The sequence below is a fragment of the Haliotis asinina genome, chromosome 2 (assembly GCF_037392515.1).
Source record: "Haliotis asinina isolate JCU_RB_2024 chromosome 2, JCU_Hal_asi_v2, whole genome shotgun sequence".
Classification (NCBI taxonomy): Eukaryota; Metazoa; Mollusca; class Gastropoda; order Lepetellida; family Haliotidae; genus Haliotis; species Haliotis asinina.
In genome coordinates this window covers 61,518,183-61,537,650 of record NC_090281.1, presented here as the reverse complement: position 1 = coordinate 61,537,650, position 19,468 = coordinate 61,518,183, and the positions used below count along the sequence as shown (strand labels likewise).

Genomic DNA, 19,468 nt, shown 5'->3' with positions numbered 1-19,468 from the left:
ACATACATACATACATACATACATACATACATATGCAGAACAAGTAAGTTAGAGATCAGGAACATATTCCGCAAAGGTTTTACGATTCCCAACCATCTTCGTCCAGTATTTTGATAGTATATGGGGGCACGGATCAGTCAGTTGGTAGGGCATTGTAAATACCATTTATATGCTGAAATACAAAAGTAAGTACACCAAAAGTGCTCTAGGGTCACATCCTGATCCAAACTGTGGTATAGCGTGTCAGCAACAAGCAACAACATTGGCTGTCTTTGATAATCCAAGAAAAAATATTGATGGATGCTCTCAATTTTATCCATTTTGTTCGTAGGGCCAGGGGCTCTTTTCATGAAGCAGCCTTTACTAAGGCTAACCTTAACTCCCGTTCTTTAACACTGCACTGAGGTTACTTTAGTTACTTACAAAATCTTAAGTGTTTTGTGAAAGGATGCCCAGGTTATTTCAGTGTCGAGGTACATCATCAGGTCCTTGAACTTAATCATGACGCATCGTTAACTCAACAAACACAACCGATACCGACATTATCAACATAAGAATGCCACCCTAAATATCCTGACATCCTCTCGTTAACTAGATCACTTTGGAGATACATCTAATGAAGTTCTGGTGTGGTTCCTAATCAATTTACCGGTGAAGGTCCGAGGTAGAATAGGCCTTCAGCAGCCCACGTTTGCCATAAAAGGCGACTGTGCTTGTCGTAAGAGGGGACTAACGGGATCGGGTGGTGAGGCTGTCTGACTTGGTTGACACCATGTCATCGGTTCCCAACTGCGCAGAGAGATACTCATGCTGTTGATCACAGACCGCCGCCATATAGCTGGAATATTGCCGAGTGCGGCGTAAAACAAAATCCACTCACTCACTTCTAATCGATTTAATACTTAAAGTTTAATATCTGAGAGCAAAGACCTTAAGACCAACGGCAGTAACACACTGCTATGCTTGTTATTCTTGAGCAATGTATCTATCATTTGTAAACCACTTCAAATTCAATAAATTTAACCTGTCAGTTTACATCTTCCTTTAGTAGGATTGTATAATTATGTGTGATGATGCATCTCAAACATTTATACGAATCCGCGAGACAGTGACTCCCAACAAAACAAAACAGAGTCCTGACGAGACTTGTCTGGTTCCCGGCGTTACGACGCATATTCCGCAATACTGCACCAATATGATATTCTGTAAATATTTAGCTTCTGGACCAGATAGTCCAGTGATTAACATAATCAGCACGGATCTACATATATGAGTTAAGATGACATATACCTTTAGTCGCCTCTGACAGTAAGCGTGGGTACAGGCCAATACTAACCGGGGTTTTCAAGAAGATATGCACAATATTACTGTTCCCATTAATCTGAGAAAACACTCTATTGTTGTTATGGAATGCAAATGACTGTTCTATTTTATAACAGTTTTACGGCAGCGGGGAGATTTCATCAGCAACACACGGGAAAGAATTCTTCAGCCGAAGGTAGTTGATTGACAAGTTATGGGAAGTAAACTGTCTAGACGCTGCAATAAGTGTCTCTTGTGGACTTGAATCATTATCTCCCAGGGATAATCTTTTATTGATACATTGATCAAAGTCATAAACAAGATTCTGCAGACAAATTAAGACTTACTTGGCTGCCATGTCATCTTTATCATGCACTGCCACTTCCCCTTGCCCCGTATCCAGAGACAGAAATAGCACATGAAAATACATAATTACTTTTGATTATAGTCGGATAGGTTAATTAAATTATATTTTTGAAGTAAAGGACCGTTTCTTTCAAGTAGGACGTTTACAATGTATTTTAAGAATTTTCAAGAATTGAACATACTTTGAAAGCAGTGGTATGAACAAACGTTTTCTGATATGACACATCCTTCATTGTCAGCAGGGCTTGTGAAAGGTGAAATGTATGTAACACTGTAGATTTCTAGTGACATCTTGATCTGTATCCTTGCTCCTTTCCATCTGCGTGTTGATGACAACAGTCACAGAGTCGACCAGTCACCCCTTTATCGCCTGTCAGCCAAGTAAGTGAGTGAGCATGCTTTTACGACGCAATATTCCAGCAATATCTTGCATGCAAGAGGAATGTTAAAGCAAAATAATTGTCTCCTGAATACGTTCCAGTTTGTGGACCTTGACTGTCTCCAAACAGTGAGTATGCTTTCATGACACTTTTGGCCTTTAGGTCTTCAGCTTGATGAGTCCATGATAAACTTGAGTTACTCTCCTCCTCCGGTCCCTTAGGAACTTACATTACTTATCATGTAACAAAAAAAAAAAAAAAAAAAAAAAAAAAAAATTCAGGTCAATTTTCGCCATATCTAACAGGTTGTACAAACCCAGAATAGGATGACTGAACAAGATTTCGTCTTGTCATCAACACAAGTTAAGTTCCGGGCCTTCGAGAAAGACTTTAGAAGGATCAGTTTCACACTCAATGTATGTGATCAGCTTCAGAGAAAATGGCGACTTTAATATGACTGAATTCTACTTCAGGAACATGCCAACCTAAGCACATTTGGCATGATGGACATTTTTGCGTGGGATAAGGACCTGTAACGGGCCAGGTGGTTAATAATCATAGGACTTATAGGTGCTTGTTGTGGTGCAGTACAGAAGTTGTCAAACACATCCATCCAGGGTCACTCTGGCCACTGCTTAACTGCAGCTGATTTGTGACCATGCAGTGTGACCAAAACCACACACACCACCACAAATGGTACTTGTTGTTACCCTGCCTCCATGAAGAAGATAAATACTAACACTGGCTGGTGTAGTCAATATATTGTCTGGGAGGGATTTATGTTATAGCTGTGTGTGTCATGGAGGACTATCAAAGTAAAGACTGTATTAGTTGGGATTTGCATAAACACAAATTTGCATTCATTAACTAACCCATTTCATCTCACCTCACGGACAGACTTTGATGTAAGAGATTTACCACTTTTGTTAAAAAGTGGACAGAAACTGGTGTTAGATACAGACAAACCAAGACATTAGCCTGGATTCAAACTGAAACAAAGCCTGGATTTAGTGAAAACAGTTATTTATATAACAGATGTAAAATCTGAGCAAGTAAGTCTAGTTTTAGGCTGCTGTAAGCAATATTCCAGCAATATCATGGTGACATCAGAAATGGGAATCACACATTGTACCCATGTGGGTCATCAAACACATGAATTTGGTGTGACAAGAAAATCATTTAGCAAAATGTCCACCCAACCACGCCAAATGAAATTTGATGGAGTCACACATCAGGGTACACAGTACAAATAGCAGCGATTTGAATCTATGATGATTTTTTTAACAACTTTTATCCTAAGATGAATAAAATTGTGATTTAAATGTTCAATTGGCTTGGTAAAATTCTGTCGATTTGCAATCTTAATTTCTCTTTATGTTATTTTAAAGCACAATTCATTGGTATGTTTACACTGCAAACAGTCTATGGGTATACTTTCTGTGAAACACCAAACTGATTTTCCTGTCCAGCGTACACTTATAGAGACTGATATATCTGATTATCTCTACCATAAGGTGAATAGTTTGTTGGCACTCAATGCAGCATGGGTATGGTTTCATTAAGTCACCCTTAATGTGGAGATCAGCCAGGTTTGGAATTCATGACTTGAGAGCCTTGAACAAAATATATAAAAATATACAAACAATAAAATTTACTGCACAAACAATTGATATTTGAAGTAATATTTATTTACAATATTTATATTTTAATACAAAATCATACAAAATCATAATCTCATTAATGGACAGTTTCCAATGAGAATGTAATAACAGTATCCATAGAGTTTTAACTGAGGAATAGTAATTGCCAGGAAAAGGTCACGGCAACAAGAACTTGAGAGCTGGTACTCTGAATATAATCATAACAAAGTTGTGTATTCTGAAGTGACCAGTAGGTAATATGAAGCATTGTAATTCGGCATTCACAAAACCATCTGAGCATTTAACACAACACTCACCATTTCAGATGTACATGATTTGTTTGTTCTTTAATGCCATATTCCGCAATATTCCAGCTATACAGCAGCAGCTGTATGTTATCAAGTCTGGACCAGACATTCCAGTCATCAACAGCATGACCATTATCTACACAGTTGGCATACGGAGACATGAGGCTGACCACCCTTTCCCATACGACAAGCATGGGATGCTAAAGACCAGTTCTAACCCAGATCTTCATGCGTCAGTTGAACGATCTAGTTGGGCCAGACAAATTATATGTGATATGTTTACCATAATAAGGTGGTGTTTACAATAAATGTGTTGTTTTACCATGTTTACCGCAAATCAATGATGCTTTTCCTTGCTCACTGCAAATCAATGTTGCTTTACCATACTGCAAATCAATGTTGTACCTTGTTTAATGCAAATCAATGTTGCTGTACCATGCTTCAATGCAAATCAATGCAGGTAATTTGATAAATATATGCACCATAAACTAAAGAATATCTTAAAGCCCTGGAAATACAGATTGTAGTAACACTGTTAAGTATTTCTTTGGAATGCTTCCTGGAATCAATACTTATAGGGAATTGTCAATGAACTAAATCCCAGCAGCTGCAGTCATACAGGCAGTATCTGCATTCCTGCCTCTAGATAACATGAAAAGTAGTTGTATATCTATGATTCTAAACAAATGGCTCTTGGCAGCAATTCTATATTATGTTAAAAACATTGGAATTCCTTACATTATTTTAGGTTCAATATATTCCTGTAAGTTTTTTGCAAGGAATTTGGAGAAATGAATGCAAAAATATGAACTAAGCATTTAAACCGACTTTTCCTCTTTCTTGATCCCCCGGGGTAGAATAGGTCTTCAGCAACCCATGCTTGTCACAAAGGCGACTAGGCTTGTTGTAAGAGTCAACTAATTGGGTGGTCAGGCTCATTGACTTGGTTTGCTACATGCCATCGGTTCCCAAATTCACAGATTGATCATGCAGTTGATCACTTGATTATCTGGTCAAGACTTGATTGTTTACAGACTGCTGCCATATAGCTGGAATATTGCTGACTGTGGCGTTCCTGATCCTGCTATCAGTGAAAGACCAGGCTCTTCATCAAAGCCCCTAACTGAGTAACAAGAACTTTATGCATCTTAGTTTGCTGTAGAAAAGTTATACTTCCAATTGGGAATTTATGTTGGAGAGTCTTCTGAATATATGCCAGGGAGCAGACACATACTGAATAACCATGAATAAGTTCATTGTTAATCTCTTGATCTTTGAACAGATGATTGTACATCTGTTCCTACTCAAGTTAATGTACCTGCCATGCACAAAAGCTGGAATAATACAAAACAAAACAAAAAGGGGAAAAAAAAAAAGAAAAAAAAAGGTTACCAAATGTCCACAATGAAGTATTTGGAAGTTCTATTGCGTACATAGTACATAATTTTTCTGATTTTACTTACTTATCAAGTACTCCATGTTTAGAGGAACACAAGTGGTGAGTTTCTTATAGTGTATTAGTGACAACTGGCAAGATATGAACAGGAAATTTCAGATTTTGGGCGTTGAATTACATAAACTCATTTTAACATCAGAACATACCAAATACACTGTATTGGTACTGAAGTTCCCACCATCAACACAAACCAAATAATACAACAAAAGTTTTGTATAATAGCTACAACAAAAAATAAACAAATAATAAACATTTTGTGTTCCATTTGGTTCCAGAACTTTAGGTTCAAACTGAAAAGACCCAAGTGTCAAGACACGGAGGATCCTAAAAGATGTTTTCCGCCAGTAATCATATATACGTATCACAGAGCAATAAAATTTGTGCCAATTCAGCACTTTGTATTCCAGGACTTGAAGTGCCTTGACTGTAGCTCGGACACTGCTTCGTCCATGCCAAAACATCAAGAACCTGTCTGATATCTGCTTTGATGCTACTCTTGCCCGTCACCGATGTACTGCTCTATTGCAGATATCCGGGCATTCATTGATACAATAACTGTCTGCACCTGAAACCAATCAGATGTAATGCTGAAATACTGATTATGCTGTTACTCTTCACCATCAACCTATCATGTTAGTTTTTGTTTAGATCAACTAATATATATCTTTTTCAAAATGGATGAAACTAATCCAAATTGCCGAAAAAATGTCATCATTTATGATTGGTTCATTAGAATCGATAAATCATCAAAAATAAAGTTATCATGGTGACTAGTATATTAGGAACCGAAAGTTCCTTTAAGACAAATTCAGTCCTGACATGGAGCAAACATGAAATTCAACAGACAAAGACAACCTTGTCAAAATTATTTTTAATGCAAACAAGTGTTCCAGAATTGTTTGGGTTTGATTATGAGAAAACATGATCGATTGCTTGGTTGTTTAGTCATTGCGACCAATCTCTGATTATTTCAATTAATTGGACCACCACAAATAACAGCTGGCAGTTATATTCAAAATATTGTTGAAGAGTTAAATACTGATGATAGAAATTAGGACACTTACTAGTGATGACTTCATTATTGTTTTGTTTAACAATGTACTCAGCAACATGATGTCTGATTGTAAATAATAGAGACTGGATAGAACAACTAAGAGATTGATATTGTGAGTATCATCTTTGAGGTTTGATGACATCAGATGAAATGAAACACTGGGGCCTAACCACAGGATCCATCAGTCATTTCTCATGACCAACAGATACTGCTTCAGGCCTTGTCTCATCCAGAATCCTCCTCCTGCTGCTGCTGCTGATGATGATGATGCTATTGTTATTCCAAGGACCTACTTATCATTTCTTAATCACAAAATTTTAACACTGAAAATTTACCTTCAATATATCAGCCTGTAGCTTGGCCAGCAGAGGAAGTTTAGCATCATCGTCAGGTACTTGGACCGATCTGCAACTCCCAACCTCATAGCTGAAATATACATCACACAATAACAGTTAAACCAACTAAAATAAACAAGACAACTTTATTGCTCGAATTGGAGTCACTATTACAGTTTTATCATGACTGCCTATAACTTATTTAGTCTTGACAATGATTGATCCCATGAACAATCTCCTTGAAATCTACAATCATGGGGCAAAGCAACAACAAGCTGCATCTTTAAAACATTTTTGACACCTAATAAAAAAAAAAAGTGAGGTGAATGAGGTTTAACAAAGTTTTCACTGATACATATTGCAAAGTGCTTGCATATATGTGTGTGTGGTTGCTCGTATTTGACTGAGTGACTTAAGGTGTAATGTCACATCGGCAAAATTTCAGCCACTTCATGATGATCTTGTATTATTCCTACACTGCTGCTTAACACATTGACTGCCTCTCATGAGTTATCTTGTAGCTATATCAGTGGCACTTTAACACAAGTTTCACATCTTGGCAAAACAGGCAAAAGAAACAAATGTCTCCTGGCATTCTTTGTTATCACCAGGAGATGATTGTTTCTTGTGCCTGTTTGTTAACATTTGTAACTTATTTTAAAATACCACTGATGTTGTTAAAGATCACATATACTCTAGTAGGGAACAAATACAAAATCACTTGCTGACATCGCTATAAATAAAACCCCGCCATTAAAACGACTCATTTCGACCTTTAATTAACTTAAATCGACCTTCTTGTCATAGACGATTCTGTCAAAATCACTTGGTGTTACTAGGTTGTAATCCGTGTTAGGCGGTATAAACCTACACGTTATCTGTCATCATTCACTTGATGCTCAGTTAATGAATTTATAACAGGTATACAGTCAGGCCGCGTTAGTCCGGACCCCGACAATCCGATTCCCGCGTTATCCGAACGATAGCTAACTGTAACCAATCTTGTTTACTATGTAAACTCATTACCTGTTGATTCAGTAATCCGGTGCTTCACTCTCCGTATCCGAACGTTAATCAGCGGTAACGGATTAGCTAATTACACATAGTTTTGCTTCATTAATCCGGCGGTACATCAAAAAGGTTGGGATAATCCCTTCACACCATGAGCTCCATTCAGTGGTAATTGTTAAGTGACACTTGCGAGTTGAAGATGTCGTTAGTTTGTGATTTTGATCAATTAGTAGGTCTCACTTTTGGTTAGTTGAAGTAATACCTGTCATGCTTACTTCCTGTATAAAACACTGATCGTGTCAAAATGAGATCACCTGACGTTTGTCAGTCATAATGGAAAAGTCCTGCCCCTAGGCGTAAAAGATGTGAAAAAGACAAAGAAAAAAGAGAAAACCCTAAAGCCAACTTTGATCTTATGTGTAAACATTTTGGTCAAGAATTCGGACAGTCTATCGGCAAGAGCACAATTTCGGACATTGGATATGTTTTGTGATTGGTATGATCGTTTGACAGACAGATGCAATCACGTGGTTGACACGTGATCTCACTTCGTGACAATGCTGCTAGTCGCATGTATGCCAATGTCAAACTGACCAACGTGAAAGTTGATTTCTTGCCCCCAAACACCACATCGCACATTCAGCCAACTTGTATACGTTCGTATGTTTTTGTATTGCCATGTCAAAGGGAAGTAACCCTATTGTAGTTGTGTTCATAAAAGTTTGTTTCAGTAGTCCGTACGTTTCACTATCCGAACGTTTTTGATGAAAAACGGACGTGTTCGGATTAACGCGGCCTGACTGAAATTAGTGGCAACGCCACTTAGATTACCTGAAAAAGGCCCCCATTTGGCATTTGTGTCTGGGTTGATCAAAGGATTAACCGATAACATGCTGATTGATTAATTAGTTTTATGCGGATTCAAATGGGGGATTTGTCAAAAGGTAGTGTTGTGTATGTACATTTATTTATCTATACTGAATACACCCTGTCGTGTCTGTGTCTATATAATTTTGTAAAAACAACACCCTTCTTTCAAAGGATTAACTGCCAATACATTGATTGATTACTCATTAATGGCTAACTAAATAACTTTTTAAAAAGAATGACGCACATTATGCAATTATTTGCCAGGTGTGCTATCTTGGGTAACCAATGAAACCATACAGCAATGTGAAAAACCTGAAACAATACATCACATTTTCATATATTAGATTGTTAAAAGACACATCACTTGGGAAATCTGAAGATGAATTATATATCACTCATTTTTGTGGATATTGATGGATACATTCCTTGAACAAGGTAATAGCCTGACATTGCTCCTATAACTTTAATTTTAATATTTGCATTTTTGTTTTTATTAAGTTGTCATAGCTTTCAACAGAATCATTTTCGTTGTGAAGTGTAATGATGCAGACGACATACACTTGGGTGTGCGTGCGAATTATGATTCATATAGGCAAACTATGAAATGTCTGCATATTCCTGTTATACATTCACAGATTGCTTCTTTTTATTAAGTTTCAAAATGCATACAAGTATGATTATAAAGTAATTAGGATTATGGGACCAAGTATAAAGACGTATATTGACAAGTGTCTACATACTGGTGAGTGAACGTTAGAAACCAAGTAGTGAAGTAAGTGAAGACATTTATTGTGCAGTATTTTCACTTCGACCCCGACCTCGCTTCAGGTTATGTTACAGGTTGTGTCATGCAAACTTCTTTTGGTAATGATTGCAATACATATTTATGTAGTTTTGATTTTCTAACTTGATGAAAACAAACCATAATCTCATTAATTTCACCGACTTAGAAAATCAAAATTACTTTTCACTGGTACTAAAATATGTATTTTATTGATGGACATTAGGATTTTACATGACATTGCTTATAACAATTTCACTCTTGGAAGCGGTCAATATAAGCGTTTCCGAGGAAGAAAGCGTTATATCCATGCAAAATCCTTTTGGTCAGCAATGTGTAGTAAGCAGTCTTGATTTTATAACTCGATGAAACATGAAATCTATTTTCTATCCTGGAAGCGTGGTAGGTTGCGAACCATCCGATTTAGTATATACCACAGGCTTCCACAATGCTCACCTCGCACACACTAACAAACAATTTAAGCACAAACTAGGGGGTCCGTGGAAATCTGTGCATAGTGACACTATCACCCAACCCCAAGGAACAATTGACAGCAACACAACAATTCGGCATGTCTTTGGTGACGTCTAGAAATCAGCAAAATGACGAGTCTCCTACTCATTTTCAATACATTTAAATCATTCCTTCTATGACGTCACTGTAGGGCTCTGGCGACAGTTACGTAACCTGTCTGCGGTTTCGTTTGCGGGTGAGAGAGAAGCAGACAGCTTTTTAGCAACTTTTGAGCGCTTGGTATTAATTAACCACAAGTTGTTGTTTTTTTAAAAAAATGGTGTTCCGTTTATGACTAACCAGAACTCTTTCATATGCAGTGATAAAAAGAGTACCCAAAAACTGAGTTTAGTTGTTCTTTAAGAGATAACTCACAGTGACACATTGGTCACTTACCAAGTGGATGCTTACAGGCCCCTGATATAACTAAATTTGTGGCAGTCTAAGTAAACTTAGCCTCAGTACTTTTCGGTACACTCCACTACTGAGTCTCACAAAACCTTATGGGAGGTTGTGTCAGGTAACCTTTGAGACTGACCAATCAGAACACAGCTTACCAAATTGTGAAAGTGGACATTCGCACATACCTTTTGAACTTTTCATCTCGAAAAGGTTTGTATCCGAATGATTCCGAATGCTATATAGCGTACGCTTGCTTCCGGGTGATGCACATGGTGTACATACAACCATCATGACAACAGTGTGTAAACAATCTCTGAAAATCGTGTTTTGGGCAATATTCAAAGATGTCATCTTGAGGCAATATTAGTTGATGGTAACCATGTCAACAGAAACCCCGAAGCATACATACTGCAGGTCAAGTAATTGTGCTATATGTGGATTTTTGTTTGTGGAGAGATCTGTGTCAGTGACACGAATATTTTGAAAGTCCCTCCGATCACTAAATAGTAGCCATTGTCTGGTTGGTTAAATCTATTTAACTGTCTCGCGTTTCATTTGACGGTCATTGGTCGCTCAAAGGTTACCTGACGTGACCTTCTACTAGGTTTTGTTAGACTCAGTGGTGGAGTGTAACGAAATACACTGAGACTAAATTTACTTAGACTGAAATTTGTGGCTACATAATCACTGGTATACTTTTCCAGTTCGTCAATCACAGCACAATTATCCCTTAATTCTATCCCAGACCATCACAGAATTTGACACAGAGGGCTATTATGATTTTAACTCAAGATGGAGGTAGAACAGCTGGTCCCACCTGGACATTTTGGAGACAAAAAGGCTGTATCGGTCCCTCATAGCATCTCGGTTCCTGGCAGTTGTCTTGTACATCCTCCCAATCCCCTCGTTACATCCTCGGCAGTACAGTGGAACAAAAGCACTGCAACAGGACCAACATAACAATGTCAGTGCTTCAACCACAGTTAATGTGTACATAACTTCTCTACTGTGGGAGCTTGGATTCATGATACCCTGAACAGTATTTTAGATATTTCACTGAGGAGATGACGGCCTCATATGTTAACCAAGTTAGTGAAACCCATGGAGTAGGATATGTTCTACCCCGGGACCTTCATGCGTCCCAAATTTGGGAGTCCACCAATATGCATGACAGCAACAATCATGGATGCTTCTCATAATGACTATGTTGCAATCTGTGTTGCTTTAAATGTCATTAAGTTGCACATGATTTTAGTTTGGGGGTACTCTGTCATATTTCTGCATCCAATGTGCATCAGGTGTCCTGTAAAACCTTGATTATGTAGCCTTCATTGCTGCAATAGTTTCAAGCACTGAGAATCATCTCTTTGAAACAAGTGTACTCTTCAGACATTAAGCAGGGTTAGTGAGTGAGTTTAGTTTTACGCCACACTTGGTAATATTCCAGTTATATGGCAGTGGTCTGTAAATAATCGATTCTGGACCAGTCAATCCAGTAATCAAAATCATGAACATGATCTGCACAATCAGGAATCGATGACAAGTCATTCAAGTCAGCAAGTCTGACCACCCGATCCTGTTAGTGGCCTGTTATGGCAAGCATAGTCGCCTTTAGTGGCACACATGGGTCACTGAAGATCTTTCCTACCCTGGACCTTCACAGGTTTAAAACAGGGTGAAAAAAGTCCTGCATTTTTTAAATGATTATTAAAAATGATGATTTATATATCAGTTTAAACAGCCAGCCAGTAAATATCAGTTTCTTCTCATATATTTTAACAATATTTTTCAAATTGTTATACTGTATACCTTCCACAGTTCGGGGAGGACTTCAGCTTGTCAAGAACTTTGACTTTGTCCGTCACCTCTGAAAGTAGAGAGTTAAAGACACATTACCATCAGTTAGCTTGTTCAAAGTGTTTTGAATGTTGTTTGATGCTGCTCTCATCAATGTTCTGACTGTGGTCTGTAGATAATCAATTCTGGACCTGACAATCCTGTGATCAATAGTATGGGCGTTGATCTATATAAATGGGATACAACATGTCATCAAAGTCTGACAACCCAATCCCATTAGCAGACATGCATGGCTTGCTGAAAACCTATTTTAACCTGGATCTACATCCGAACAATTATCATTTTCTCTCCACACAAAGCCATAGAACCAGTGTAGTAAACAGGATAACAACACAAGTCACAGTTTAGAACAATTCATCAATTAGAGTTGTGTATTCTATACATTTAAGTCTATCTGTGTAACGTTGTCCAAAATGAAGCAAATAGTAAATACATGAGATATCTTCACTGTAAAGTGCAAGCAGTGTTGAACTGCAGTCTAAGACAGACTGGCAGAAAAACTAAGATGTCTGTATTGGTGGTGTAAAATTTTACAACCGACCAAGTTTTAATTAAAGGAGATTCACAAAAAGACCAACGTAAATGCTTTCAGCATTTGATACATTGTGGGGTGTTCTATACAACTTAATACTGACACAGCAGACCAGTGTTTGCTCCTTCAACATAAATGCTTCATGCATTTGATACATTGCCGGGTGTTCGACACAACTTAATACTGACACAATAGACTACTGTTATCATTTGACATAACATCTGAATCTGTGTGAGAAATAGTTTATACCTGAAAGTTACTGGCCCAGAAAATAGTTCACCTGTCAAAAATTTGAATGTACAGGATTCATCAATAAGCTGCTAATACGATTACACATTTTTCTCTGGCCATAGTTTTGCACGATTTATAAATGTGATAACTATCATTAAGTAACAACATTACAAGGAGGAGAGAGTGATATCAACAAAACGACCCCATGAAAATTTACTAGCCAGTCGGTCTCCTGGATTATTACTGGCCACGGGCTAGCAGACCAGAGGCTATTTCGCACACTGTTGAATACACCGCAAATTACTAACGTTGAAGAGTGATGGTTTTCAAAGTTTCATCCGAACACACCCATGTCGTGGAATCACCAAGTATAGTTCTGCAATTTTCGCACTGAAACACTAATGTCGGGTCATCAGCTGACTCTGACATGGGGTTTCGTGATGCATTATCGAAGGCTATATCGTTATTTGTCTCCGAAGTGCTTAGATTCATGTTAGAGAACGCTGATTTGGCAGGTGTTTACTCCTTTTTGACGTTCCCGCGGATCCAGTCATGGGTTAGCTCTGCCTCTCTCCACACTTTCGTATCTGTGAAGACTATTTTCGTGAAAAGGTATTTCACATATATTCCTGCTTCCCGGTCCTCTGTTGATGTAACACATTGCACTTAACTCCATCGTAATTTGCAACTGTTTATCATATATTCGTTGTGCCTTCTTTCATTTTGAAACGCGTTCGTACTTCACAACGGATAATGACATTTATCATCATAATACTCTCACTTGTTGTGCTAAAAGTTTTCAATCGCACACGTGCAATTCTTACAGTTTTCAACGTGCGATGTCTTACTGTCACGATGATATTTAAGAAATTTATTACTATTGTGAATAATACACGTTCCATTTCAAATAACGAAATAGGAGATACCTAAAATTCGTTAACAAAAGGTTGTGCTTACCTCGGAAAAACAAATGGCTGATTTTTTTTGTTGGAAACAAGAGTTTGTCAGTCTAGCTGGAGAAAACCTTGTGTGGACATTATTTGTTACAGTGACTTTTTCCATGGCCGGAGACATACACCACGTTTCCATTTGGTTTGTTTCTTTGTTGTTTGACGTTGCAGCATAGACCTTATAATCGGGTCTATCATATGGTCTCTGGCCCCAAAATTGTAAAAGTCAAAAAGGCCCAAAGGGCCATAGACTAAAGTCAAAAGGACCGTAGTTCAAATTAAACACACACACGCACGCACACGCACGCACAAACACACACAGACACAGACACAAGCAAACAAAAAGACCAAACTAATATATATTTTAAATGTTTACGATATTTGTATCAATATATAGTAACAACATATAATGAAGGTCATCTGAGCTTACTATTTCTTAAAAGTTGGATCATTTTGACTAAAGTCATGGCTCGTTTGACTTTCCTTTGGCCCTTTTGACTTTTCTTTGGCCCTTTTCACTTTTTCAATTTTGGCCCTTGTGCCCATTGGCCCTTTTGACCTTTGGGATACAATGATACGTTTCAGCCAAATCAGCCTATCCCGTTTTTCGGAATTTCACCTCGAAAGCATGTGTTGCAGAACGACAGTTCTAACCCGGATCTTCACCCGCATATTTCCATTTGGACGCAGGAGACATACGTGCGTCAATGGCATTGAGGTTGTTTCTTCTTTAAAAGCTGGAAAACAATGTATATACTAGAAATACACATTGCATTTCATCGTTTTATACGGCAATCACGAGAATAAGGAAATGTGATAAAATGAGGAAATTCATTCCGAATAAAGTGGGGATCTTGATAATTACTGATGAAACGGGTTCGCGGATTCTAATTCCAGTTACGCTAGGTGTCAACCCGTTGATTTCTTCACACAAAATAAAACAATGTGACTCGGGATCAACATCTCTGTTACTCCATGATAAACCAAACTTGTCAGTATCGCGAAGACCTCCGCCCAAAGTTCATAACATCTCGGTGTGAACATATAAAAAGCCTAAACGTTCATTTTTATGTCGTTTTGATGAAAAAAATATAGCATGTTATAACAGTTCATGTACAGGAATTGTAGGGGAAACATCTGTCATCTAATATTCTTGTAATTCTTCAGTAAAACGAGATAACTATGTAGTCTTTCAATCTTTCAATTGTGGCTCAATCTTTAATAATAAATCTCCAGTTATTAGTAAATACTGCTGGTTTCCGAAAGGCAATGATGCAACTTAAATGTGAAGTAAACATGCAGGCGTGAACGTCGCACATGGGTGTTGCGAGCAGCTCTATTGCAAGAATGTTCTGCTGTAAAGACAGCTAACTTACTTGATGCATACCACCGTCGCTTGTCATGTCAGTCGATCGCTGGATTATATAGTCTAGATTGAATATAGTTACAGACACCTGTAACGTAGCTTGAATGCGGCGTTAAACAACGACCAGTACCAGCACTAGTGCTGATTATACATCTACTAGAGTTCTACTGTACACTGTCCCATCTTCTCAATAACATGTACCTTAATACAACAACCACAAATAAATTTGTTTTGACGTAGTTAAAAACTTTTGGTTTCATATCTAAAATAATTAAAAAAAAACCCCTGGGATTTTAAACGATATATATATTAGCTATGTAAATCAGATAGTGTGTACAACACATATGGTCTGCAAAAATGGCCCTATGATATTTTGCAAATGACTGACATAAAGGGGGACGCCATCTGCATTCAACCTGAAGAGTGAGGGCAGTTTGTCTTAGCATAACATGGACCATCTTTAGCCACTGTTTCCATGTTAGTTTGGCTATTTGTCACATATTCTGACTAAGAAGACTTGGCGTCTTCTCTTCTTTTCACTGCCTGTTTGAACAAAATATAATTCACAAACTGTCGTATGTTACAATTTCCACCAGAGGTTCTGCTTTGAACATATAACTATATCTAAAAGTTGTCGGAAAATATTACATATTTAAAGCATTATTTCTTTAATGATATCGTCCCAGAACACGAATATTACACAATGTAAATTGATTTTAATTTCTACTGCACTACCAAAGGTCATGTTGTGTTCTTACACTTCAAACATTAAAAGCTATCGAACGCTGAACTTTCAATCACAAGCTCTGCTTGATTGACCTTCACTTCCGGAAACTTACCCCGACGGAATATCGAGATTGTGTCAATACTATTTGGGGATATTATTCGATCATCATGGCTTAATCATAATAGCTGTGTCACTATTTTCATGTAGATGATGATCCGGCTTCTAGTCCGATAACGCTCCGGTGTCATGGGGTGTATTTTCTCACACGTTCAAGTATTATTTTCAAAATCCGAAGACCAAAAAGAAACGTCCATGTTCAGTCGAAAGAGTCGCAGTCGGGAGGTACTGATTCAGTCGCAGACGAGCACAATCCTCACCCCCGCCAAACAACGCGGGGGTGGGTCTAGCAAAGTTCCATACTCCTCTCTGGAAGAACATAGTGGTGAAGTAACTTTAGAAGATGCAGTTTCTCGGAGAGATAAAGAACTTCTACAACGATTAATTTTGACAGGTGCGTTCCAGCTCGACCCCTTCAACATACACGACAAGAAGAAAACCAATCCAGTAGAATTAGCTTGTAAGTTGGGATTCACAGACATTGTTGAAGTTTTTCTTGACAATGGATGCAGTCCAAACCTGCCAACGTCTCAAGGAAGGTTAATTCATTCTGTGTTAGAGGGAATGAAGTGTGACTCTATATCTCTAGAAAGTGGACGACGTCTGATTCAGTTGCTCTGCGATAGTGGCTGTGATGTTAATATCAACGATGCTCGATACACATCCACACTGATGTATGCATCAGAACTCGGGGATACAGTTGTGCTTGACATTGTTCTACGACACTGTTCGACATCACAACTAAGTTATCAGTGCGGAGGGAGTTCCTATACTCCTCTCCACATGTCAACAATGAGGGGGGATTCTGAGTGTGTCCGACAACTGTTGAAATATTCACCAAGTAAACATGTGAATATTCGTGACCACTATGGTAATACCTCTTTGGTCCTTTCGTTAAAAACAATGGAAAATAATTTGAAGTACTTAAACTCAGCTAGAAAAGACATGGATAGTGACATTAATGCACAGCGGTGGCTCAAAGAAAAGGAAAAATTACTACGTTTCCAGCATTGTTCAGTGTCAATAGTAGAAAGTTTGCTGTTAGCAGGTGCAGATGCAAATATGAATTGCCGAGATGGATTATCCTCTCCTCTATTTCATGCCCTCTATTTGTGTAGGCTGGATGAAACAAATGGATTTCAGGATGAACCTGGCAGTCATGGTCTTGAATATACCAACACAATGCATTTAGTTTCAACAGAAAAGATTCAGAACTTGGAAAAAATTAGTGCAGATACTTTTCATGAACCACAGGAATATTCTGTTGTTGGACAGGAAACTTTCTCTTTGTATGCAGGTGTTGTACGCTTGCTTATGCTATCAGGTGCTGAAATTAACACACAGAAGGAAACACTGTTTACTAGATACCCATCACTGACTCCATTACTAGAAGAAATCTTTGAGTTCTGGACCAGGTACCAACACACAAAACCACCAAAGTTGATGCATCTAGCAAAGCAGACTGTACGGAACCATTTGGCATCGTTACAGAAACTTCATGAACTTGATAAACTCCCACTTCCAGAAAGATTGAAGAACTATGTTAAACTAAACTGCTTGTAACATACCTTGCCTGTGTTCTAGGTATTATAGGATAGGAATAACCTGATGTGATTTATATCAGTCAAGTTACAATCTGAGGGCACTTGTGCTTAGTGCACTTAAGTCTCAGAGGAAATGATGGAAGAATTTTATTTATTTATTTATTTATTTATTTATTTATTTATTTATTTATTTATTTATTTATTTATTTATTTATTTATTTATTTATCAAATGTGCCCTGGTGCCACGACAAAATTCTAGATATAATACTTAATTTAATTGCAAATGTGATAAATGTGACCAACACAAATGATTAAAAAAATGTTTTTGCATCTTATCAAACTGTATCAGTGGCACTCTCAATCTAACAGTAAACATGGGTGTGGCCATTTTGAATGCCAGTGCACATAACAGGAAGTCCCGTTTTGGATGATGCTATAATTTGGGGGTTAGTGTATGGATAAAGGGAAAATGAAGTTAAACTATCGTTGTATTCTTGATGAATATTAAACAATGAATTGAAATGATGATTGTCGTGATGTTTTAAGTTTAACTGGATCATCAGAAGGTATGGGCACATATATATTCACAAAGGCCCACCCAGTTTATTTATTTATTTATTTATTTATTTATTTATTTATTTATTTATTTATTTATTTATTTATTTATTTATTTATTTATATTTATTTATTTATTTAAAATTGTGAAATGACAGTGTGGACAAATTGAATTAAGATATGAATCACACAATGCCTGCCCTTGTGCCATTCTAGTCAGCCAGCGTGAATGCTTTGGACTCACATTCACAGACTGTACTTTATCTGATTATTTTCTTGGTTGACATCTGGCACTCCACCTTAACGAACACCATCCTGGACAAATTCCATTGATGACTTACATACAAAGGTTTTGTGCATGCAATACGTAGTAAAGCATCAGGATCTCATGTAGGATTATTTATACTGCTGTTATGTTCACATGTATATCGTGGTATATATCCAGTATATAGAAGGCATATAGCACAGCAAATAGGACCATCTTTCAACTAAGCAGAGATGAAAGGATAACAACTTCTTTATTTGTTTCTCATGACTGTCTGGGCTAGTTCTTGCCTCTTCTTCAGTTGGACGCTAAGAAGGAACAAAAACTAGTCCAGAAATGTCTTGAGAAACAGAAATTGTTATCCATAACATTTGACTTGTATCACTCAACTTCTAAATGCTGTTTGAAGAAAGGGCAAGGAATGTTGTTAAAATCCTCTTTTTGTATTTTATATCAATATTTTTTGCAGCTCAAGTTCATGAGTTACTTGGAGTCCTTTTTGGGGATACTTGTTTTTAGCATTGTTTCATTGTTTAATCATGTGATGTCAGTTGCTATCAAACACTAGTCACCCTCGAAAGGTCATCTGATCCTTTTGTATTTTAAAGTTTATTTGACAGGTCATCAAAATATTTATGATTGATAGCCAGAGACGTAACGTATGCAACATTGCCTCCCCTCTCTTGTATGTAAGACAGTTATAATTTGTGGTACTAAGTCAGGCACTTGACCCTAATTAATTCAATCACTGTGACACCATCACTGTCACACAAGGTGTCAAACATGGTGCATATGTTTAAAGCGTCACTTAAAATCCCGGTAAATAAATGCTTATTTCAAGTCGTAAATGAGCAGGTTTCTTGATCACAGATTGTAACGTTTGGTCATTTGTTCAGAAGAGATTC

At 37.6% G+C, this 19,468-nt stretch overlaps 2 protein-coding genes across 2 annotated transcripts; one reads left to right on the top strand and one right to left on the bottom strand.

The window, feature by feature from the left end:
- Nucleotides 1-3,714: 3,714 nt before the first annotated feature.
- Nucleotides 3,715-13,613, bottom strand: LOC137272760 (protein Mis18-alpha-like). Its single transcript, XM_067805149.1, has 5 exons — nt 13,347-13,613; nt 12,228-12,285; nt 11,236-11,358; nt 6,842-6,932; nt 3,715-6,017 (listed from the first exon to the last, which is right to left on the bottom strand). Exons 1-5 carry the CDS (start codon nt 13,528-13,530, stop codon nt 5,943-5,945), a joined length of 531 nt encoding a protein of 176 aa, XP_067661250.1. The 5' UTR covers nt 13,531-13,613; the 3' UTR covers nt 3,715-5,942.
- A 2,564-nt stretch (nt 13,614-16,177) lies between these two features.
- Nucleotides 16,178-18,360, top strand: LOC137272759 (E3 ubiquitin-protein ligase MIB2-like). The gene has a single exon (XM_067805148.1). It carries the CDS (start codon nt 16,328-16,330, stop codon nt 17,759-17,761), a length of 1,434 nt encoding a protein of 477 aa, XP_067661249.1. The 5' UTR covers nt 16,178-16,327; the 3' UTR covers nt 17,762-18,360.
- Nucleotides 18,361-19,468: the final 1,108 nt, after the last annotated feature.